Source organism: Musca domestica, unplaced genomic scaffold (assembly GCF_030504385.1).
Source record: "Musca domestica strain aabys unplaced genomic scaffold, Musca_domestica.polishedcontigs.V.1.1 153, whole genome shotgun sequence".
NCBI lineage: Eukaryota > Metazoa > Arthropoda > Insecta > Diptera > Muscidae > Musca > Musca domestica.
In genome coordinates, this window is record NW_026712211.1 from 1391520 (window position 1) to 1400197 (window position 8678).

Consider the following 8678-nt stretch of genomic DNA (forward strand, 5'->3'; position numbering starts at 1 on the left):
ATGAACTATATATAGTGCTTTAAGGCGAATCCATAAAATTACATTTAAAATTAAAATACGTTCTATTAAAAATAAATATTTTTAAATATTAATTTACATTTTTTTTAAGTTCCAATTAAAATAAAATTTTTTGAATTCATTAAAGCGATGAAACATTTTTTGGAACATAAAAAAAAACTTTTGAACGACTATCTTATTTAAATAAAAATTTTGAAATCCGAAAAAGATACGTTGATTTTCAATTTCAATACAATTGAAAAAATTGTGTTCTTCAACACTAATATTGGTATCGAAGAACCGTCAACTTAAATATAATTATTACTTAGCTGTTGTTTATTTCTCTTACCCAAAAAGTCGCAGCGTCACAACATATGCGTAAGTGATGACATTTTGCCGATACTATCGATAGTGATTTAAAAATATCGATATTAGCTTAAAAAAATAAACTATCGATACTATCGATAGTGCTTTCGATAGTTTGACAGCTCTAGTTATTCGACGCTTCACATTGTACGCGGTCATTCATATTTGCATTTTGTTCGGTCAAGGAATTTTTCAGTAAAATTTTTCGCGTTCGATACATATTCCTTTTTAAATAGTGTTTTTAATAATATTCTTTAAGCAAAATGTCTGAATTGCCGTGCTCAAAATGCCGCCAACCTGGGAAATTCTATTGTGAGCGTTGTCTGGAGCCCTATTGCAGTTCTGATTGTCAAGTTGGTGATTGGCAAGATCACAAATCGAGATGCTTTAAAATTCCGTAAGTACTTGGAATGGATTGGGAAGTGTTGGGGAAGGCTAGGTCAAGGGAAACAAGTAGCAACAGATTCCATGATTGATTTTAAATAAAATATTACCCACAGTCTTCTTATGTTCTTGGTTTATACGAGGGATTGAATTTGTGATGGTAGTGAAAGTACACAGCAAGTTTTTGTAGTCCAGCTTAAAACGGTGAAATTCATTTTTTTGGGTGATATTTACGAAAACCACATGGAGCTCCACTAGAATAATATACATAATTTAAATGTACATAGTTCCCGGTGTTAATATCATCAATGAAATTTCAATCACATTTTAATAACGGTTAAAGTTAAGCCGTAGGAAGTTTCCAAAAAATCCTGCTCGATTTCCGTGCCTCATCGAAATAACGTTCTTAGACCCTAGGTCTCTTTGGACGAAATCCGTTTCAGGACATTTGCAGTCAATCTAGCGAAGTTACTCCGTCCGTCCGTCTGTCTGGCTGGCGGGTACGCACGATAACTCTCGAAGGGAGTATCCGATTTTATCCAAACTTGGTACATCGCAATATTATTATCAAATTTAAATCAGGTTCGGAGATGGGCAATATCGGTCCACTCCTTCTGGTACCTCCCACACAAAATGTCAACATTTTCAAAGAAAATAATTATTGCACAGAAAGAGAAAGCATAATCCGATTTAGCTCTAACTTTGGGAATCCTAATATTTGGACAAAATCGGTCAATTCCATCAAGTACCTCCCGCACAAAGGGTGAAAATTTTGATTAATTATAAATCTTATAAAGTGTGATGTAAGCGCCCACTTGTCTTCAAATTACACACTTCACTATATTTTTATTAACTTCAAGGTCTGGCGTGAAAATGGTCCACTTCTTCTGGTACCTCCCCCACAAATGTTCAAAATTCTGAATAACCATTTAGCTCATAAAACGGGAAATTGACCTCCGATTCCATTCAGACTTGGCACATCTCAATATTTCTATCAACACAAAATCTGCTATAAAGATGGTAGAGATCGGACAATTCCTTCTGGTACCTCCCCCACAAATGCTCAAAGTTTTGGATAACCAAAACGATTATAAAATCCGAAAAGAGCTTCCAGTTTTCTTCAAATTTCACAAATCACAATATTTTTATTAACCCAAGGACTAGTGTGAAATTGGGATATATCGTTCCCCTCCTTCTAGTACCTACACCACAAAAGGGTCAAATTTTTGGGTATCCATGAAGCTCATTAAACGCGAAATTATTTCCATTCAGACTTAGTACATCTCAATATTTCCATCAAGACAAGATATTTTATAAAGATGGTAGATTCTTGTTTGATTGTTTTTGATCTGATTCATTTTTTAAAGCTTGTACGTATTAAATTCTCTTAAGAATAATACCCACACTAACTTAGTGTGTTCAAATCGTTAATTTAATGTTATTTCTTTCTAGGAATTTAATACCTATGCACAATTTGAGTCTCAAAAGTGATACATCATTTCGACGCTCTCACGGCGGCTCAAAAGAGAATATAAACGATACAAAGCGTAGCAACAGCAGCACCTTCGCTGGTACGAAGGCTCGAAATCCCATAGAATGCGGCGAATCTTGTACTGGAGCTAAACCCAAAAAACTTTTACAAGATGGAGATTTTACACTTGTCACAAAAGCTGTCGCTACATCTACACCAATACCTACTGTCATTGTAGATGTTGCACCACCCAAGACCGTGAACAATATTTTGAACCCTGTTAATACAGCAGAAAAACCTGCCAACTGGCGCATGCATTTCCCGCCACCCAATGGCTATTTCGATGCCATCATTCAATTTGTCGAAGAAGCAGATCAGGCAAACAAACACTTCCTATGGGTAACCGATATTAAATATGATGGTCCATTGCGTAAACTACTGGCCGAAATAAATCGTAACATTAATCAACAAGAACCTTGTAAGGGTGAGCTTATATATCCTGGAGCATTGGTGGCAGCACCATTGGGGAAAATTCTCTACAGAGCAGAGGTTTTAGATTGCTCCGCCCAGGCACAAAAGGCTGATGTACGTCTAATCGATTATGGCAACGAATTGAGGATTCCATACAACCAACTTTTTGCACCCATACCCATTATGGCGAATTTAAATGCTTACGCTTTTCGAGTTTGCTTGCGCGGCGATTGTGGTCCCTTGAACATTGAATCTGTTGTGACCATTAAAATTGTGGGACAAAAACATTCTGAAGGCTATTACAATGTCGAGAGCAAAGAGAAGTCCATACCCATGGAATTACCTGTGGAATTGCTGACGAAAGAGAAATCGCTTACTGTTGTCAAATATTTTGTGGATGGCCGCCATGCATTGTTACGCTTGAATGGTAACGAAGAATTGAATTCCCTCGATGAGGTCTTGAATTCGGAACAAACCATACAATATGAATTTGAAAAGGTGCCAAGTGAGGGGACATTTGTTGCAGCACGCACTAAGCATGGTTGGAAACGTGCCCGCCTACTGGCACATTGGGAAAAGGGCCACGAGTATTTGGTTTATGCCATTGATGAGGGTTTCATAACACGTTCGCCACAAATCAAACGCATACCCAGTGCATTCTTGTGTCATCCCATGCAAGTGTTTGCTGTTTCCACAAACTCTGTGGAATATATGCTATCGGAAACTATGTTGGCAACTGTCAAAAAATTATCCATACAATTGTTGCCTGCCACATCGGTAACAGCAGGAAAAGATTCCAAGACACATTTGTCATGTGCTCTATTTGAGGATTCGCGCAAAATTGTGGATGTCGTAATAGCTTCGGTCTTTACCGGCTGCATTAAGGAGCTGGATATAGACTTGTGGTATGATCTCCCTGGTCCTGGCTCATTTGTAACCGTAAGCCATGTCATAACATTTAAAGAAGTGTATATAGCAGCCCTCGAAACTAGAGATTATGATAAAATATTTGAAGCGGAACATGGGAAATGCATTCCTTTCAATGCTGGCACCAGCGATGAATTGAAAAAGGATGCTGTTGTTTTTGTATGCGATCTACATGGACATAAATATCGTGGACAGGTGAGTTTAGTGTTTAGATTTAGATTTTTGCCAAAACGAGTCCAAACGGATTCCATCCTCTTTCATGGTTCAGACTCTCAATTTATCTCAATTCAACAATAATTTGGACATATTGATAATATTATTATGCCAATAATAATCACCAATTACTTTCCATCTTCCAGATAATCGAATGCGAAGCAAACTCTTACCGAATTAAAAACATTGACAAAGGTGGAGAATTCAGCGTAGATCGAAAATATCTCTTCAAACCCACGAATCTAATCAGATATCTTCCCGTGCGATGTTCCCTAATTAAACTCATGTATTTATCAACCGTTCCCACACCAATTGCCTATAACAAAGCCTTGACTTCATTGGAGAAATGTATGGAAAATGCAGCGGAATTCGAAGTATTTTCAGATAAAGAAAATACTGGAGTGGACTTGCTATTCCGGACCAAGGAAAGGCAATCGCTTTGTAAAAAATTATTACCACTTGTGTTTGATGCAGCAGATATGCCAGCAACGGCACCACTTTATGATAATACGACCCAACAACAACAGCCACCGCCGGAAGTTCCAAAAAGAGTAGTTGTAAATGAAAGGGCACCCGTTGCAATGACCCTAACACCGCCCAACACTCCCATCACGGTAGAGCCCCCACAAGCAGCCGCAGCTTCTGTCATTTCGCCCAAGATTCTAACACTTGATGATTTGGAAATTATACCCATCCAATGTGGGGAGAATGCTGAACTCTACACCTTAGATGCCACATCAATTGTGAATTTAGATGGTCCCTATATAACTGCGGCTGATTTTAGTAACAAGGCGTACTTAAGAAAATTGGAAACCAGTCTAGCCTCTGTTGCTGAATATTGTAATAGTCCAAAAGCTCCAAAGGGGGGCTATGCTCCAAAGCAAGTGTGACATTATTATATTAATTTCTTTTATTAAAGTTGTATTTTTACATTTAGGAAAATGGAATTGTGCCTGTCCGTTTTTGCTGACGATGGCCAATGGTATCGTGCCATGTGCATTGACTCGCAAAATGACAACTTTTTGGTGTTATTCCTCGACTATGGCAATCTATCAAAAGTCAGCAAAAAAGATATCATGCCAATGATACCTGATCTCATGTTTCCCTCAAATGCCAATATGGTCTATATTGAAGGTAAGGAAAGGAAAAAGCCAATAACATAGTATAATATTGGATGAATGAGTTCTAAATATGTTTTTCTTTTAGGTATAAAGACCAAGGAGCAGGCTTTGAAGTTTGCAAAATCATTGCAAACAAATCCCATTGTTAAAGCCCATGTAACACAAATACCAGAAAGCGATGCGTACCTTGCCAAGGTACATGGTCTGGATACAATTATCGCTTAAGCCCTGGAGGCACTATATATGCATATATATTTTTTTTTATTGAATTTCCCTAATTTTTAAGTTTTATTCAATCTATTATTTTTAATTTTACCTGACCATTTTGTATGCAATTGCGGAGTGAAATGAAATTCATTTTTTTTTTTAAATAAAACGTCGTTTAATTTTATCAAATTTGTTCTTTTCTTGTGGGTTTGGAAAAGATTTTCTACACCGAAATACCAATAAGATCCCTCAACACTGGCAGGTCGCAGATGTGTGTATGTCAAAGTGATAAACAATAAAATTATAAAGTTTAATATTTTCGCTCATCTTTAAATATTTGAGTATATCATTCGTCTTCGCAATTTTATTGAAGGTAAATTTAAAATCAAAACTTTGGCAATGTATAAACAATCATAAAAGAACACACTTGGAAAAATTCCGAGCATTTAAATGGCATGCTATAAAAAGAAATGTTTTGTTACTTAATGAGATTATTTTCAAATACAAATTGAAATACGATACCAAAAAAATCAATAATTATGAGTAAAATTAAAAATAATAGGATTTGGCGAGTAATTGGCTGCCCCGGTGAGTCATCTTAGATTAGTTTTGCATTGTGTAATTTTTTTAGCAGTTCCTTGCTTTCAATAAATGTTATGTCATCAAATATTTTTATATTGTCAACATGTATTTTCTTAAAATCGCACAATTCTTTCTCCAGGAATTCTATTAGATCGTCACTTAACTCTTGGGGAAGACCTACAAAAACAGCGGCATTTAATATAAATACAATAAACAAAAAAATTAAAATACCCACCATCTATTGCACACAGATTTGTGCAACAAGGTATTGTCAAAGACATGGGATACCGACGTATCGATGCACTTGTTAGCTCACATTCATTGGTGAAATCTATATAGGCTATGAGAAATTTATCTTCATCCAAAACTTCAACCACTTTACCTCGATACCATTCGGATTCAAATTCAGCGATGCAATATTCTTCAAGTCTAAAAATAAAATGTATGTGGTTAATAATTTCGTCCTTTGGTGTTAACATTACGACTTACTTTGGTTTGTAGGCCTGCCCGGATCCATCATAATTTTGTAGAAACTTTTGGATAGACTGCAGTTTGTCACAGTCCTTTTCTAAAATGCAACCCACATATCCACGACTAACGTAGGAGTTGTCAACAACAACAATTTTAACATTTTTGGCATTTGCATCAAATGGTATAGTTTCGAATGGCTGAAATTTAAAAAAAAAATAAAGCTTATTTATATGCGTTTAAAAAATTATGCCCATTTATTTTCAAACGAAAGGACATTGTTATCTAAAACAATTTTTACGGACATATTTTTTATCAGATCTTTATAAAGGCTCTAACTCTTTCATACTTACCGGTATCATGCAGGGTTTAGGTAATTGTCTTGGTGGAGGTGGAAGATTCTTCTTTTTACCACTGCTGCCGGGAGATTTATTATCAACATCATTCTTAACCGGTGTATTACACACAATTTGTGATTTTTTGGGAGGAGTTGCTTCTATTGAGGAATTAGTTTCCTTTGCACTTCCAGACGCAACATTATTATTGCTTACAACCGATGAGCTTTCCGCGCCCTTATCTGGTGAGCTTTCCTTGTCATTGTTATTTGAAGAAACATTCTCTGATTCCTTTCCACTGAACTCTTGACATGCTGTCAAGATTTCGGTATTAAGTAGCTTTTCTGTGTCCGCATAATACAGCTCGATATTGCCACCCATGGAATCGGATTCGACCCGACGCATCCTAAACTCTTTGTCAACATTTTGTGATATATGTTCCAGAAATTTCGTTTCCATTGAGTACACTGTAACATTGTGCAGTTGCACCATGTGAACAAAACATGGCAAGCTGGACATTGTATTAGATATTCTACGTAATTCTCGTAGATAACGTATTCCAATAGTGCCATAATCAATAAAATGAATGCGTATGCGATTGTCTGGACGTGCCGAAAGAATTTGTACGCGACACCATTGTTCATCTTTTTGGGCCATCGCAAAGGTGTTGGCTTTCGGTACACTGTTAACTTCGTGCGAATTTTTTCCAAAGTTATCAATTTTTTTGAGATTTTTTTGATATTCTTCTGTAATGGCTGGATCAGCGGAACGTATATAGCAACGATTTGCCGATTTGAAACCAGTCAGTATAACAATGCTACCATCTGCTGGCAATTGTGTGGGCGAGGGTATAAAACTCAGCTGTCTTGCTTTAAAAGCTTGCCTACTCTCTTCTTTGTGCATTTCAACTGATTTTGTCTCGGCTTTAAGCAGGGGTATGGGTTCTTTTATCACACATGGTTGACCGGATTTGATCAGTCGTCTAAAATTATGAAAAAAAAAATTAAAAATTTTAATCACTTGCAAATTTCAATTACTTACGGCATGGGAAAACATATGAACCGGTGATTTGGCCAATCCTTCCGCTGGCATTGTGGTGAGCAATAGAAATCACCGCAACGTTCACATTTGCATATCGACGTTTTACCACACAATGCACACAAACCGGTCTCATTGATAATTAGACCATTGCTACTACTGTTTCCTGAGTTTCGGATGCCATTTCCAACGCCACCGTTTTCTACATCTTCCCTTTCAGAATCTTCACTGATGAATTCACTGTTTTCATCACTTGCACCATTGGCATGAGATGCTAAGGAAAGTCTTTAGTACAATATATTTTATAAATTACAGTTATTAATTATCAATTGATTACATTAGAAATCAAAATTGTATTTAGTTAATAAAATAACTTACCTTTCCAAGCGTTTATCCATTTTTGTTGATTTTGCAAAAATGTTGGCTAGGCACGCCTAGGGATCTAAAAATCAAAATACGTTTCCTTAGATGTGAGTTGTTTTGGTAGGGTTGCCATTACCCATTGTTGTGTTTACGTTCAGGGAAAGTAAAATTCTATTGTTAGTGGAATTCACCTGTTTCTGCCGTTGTTCACATATATGGGAAAATTTGAAAATATGAATGTAAAGAAAGTTGTTTGCCTTGTCTTTAATTGGTCCAATAATGTTATTTACTCTGTTCTAGAACTTTGCAAGAATTTACTATTTTTCAATTTATATTCGATATCATAAAGGGAAAATCGGTTATCCTAGTAAACATTTTTACACTCTTGGAGCTCTGGAACAGATAATTTAATTTTCATTTGATTGAAAGATTTGAGTTTTCTTTTTACGGATTTTGGTCTGTACCTGCAAAGAAGTTAAAAGATCACACCAAACACCCCAAAAACTGGAAATGATAACATTTCAGTGGCGTTTCTGTAATAGAAGGTGTTCCAGCTGTAGATGATCTACTCAAGTTATTTTAACTGTAAAGAGGCATTTGAACGTCTTCTATTAAAGAACAATTCCAGTCCAGGAATAATTCATACCGTGAAATCCAACAATTTTATTGGGAGTAAGAAAAGTTTCTATAAAGGGGAAGCATTTTATACGAATCTTTTTCAATCAATACTTTAAT

The 8678-nt window shown here is 36.1% G+C and overlaps 2 protein-coding genes across 2 annotated transcripts; one reads left to right on the top strand and one right to left on the bottom strand.

Annotated features, from left to right (window-relative positions):
* Nucleotides 1-502: 502 nt before the first annotated feature.
* LOC131801325 (uncharacterized) lies at nt 503-5341 on the top strand. The gene is made up of 5 exons (XM_059119869.1): nt 503-760; nt 2200-3811; nt 3976-4709; nt 4767-4963; nt 5036-5341. The coding sequence occupies exons 1-5, from the start codon at nt 627-629 to the stop codon at nt 5173-5175; spliced, it is 2817 nt and encodes a 938-aa protein (XP_058975852.1). The 5' UTR covers nt 503-626; the 3' UTR covers nt 5176-5341.
* A 132-nt stretch (nt 5342-5473) lies between these two features.
* LOC101898696 (uncharacterized) lies at nt 5474-8089 on the bottom strand. Its single transcript, XM_005191801.4, has 6 exons — nt 7959-8089; nt 7584-7865; nt 6561-7524; nt 6229-6407; nt 5975-6168; nt 5474-5916 (listed from the first exon to the last, which is right to left on the bottom strand). The coding sequence occupies exons 1-6, from the start codon at nt 7976-7978 to the stop codon at nt 5756-5758; spliced, it is 1800 nt and encodes a 599-aa protein (XP_005191858.2). The 5' UTR covers nt 7979-8089; the 3' UTR covers nt 5474-5755.
* Between the last annotated feature and the right edge of the window lie 589 nt (nt 8090-8678).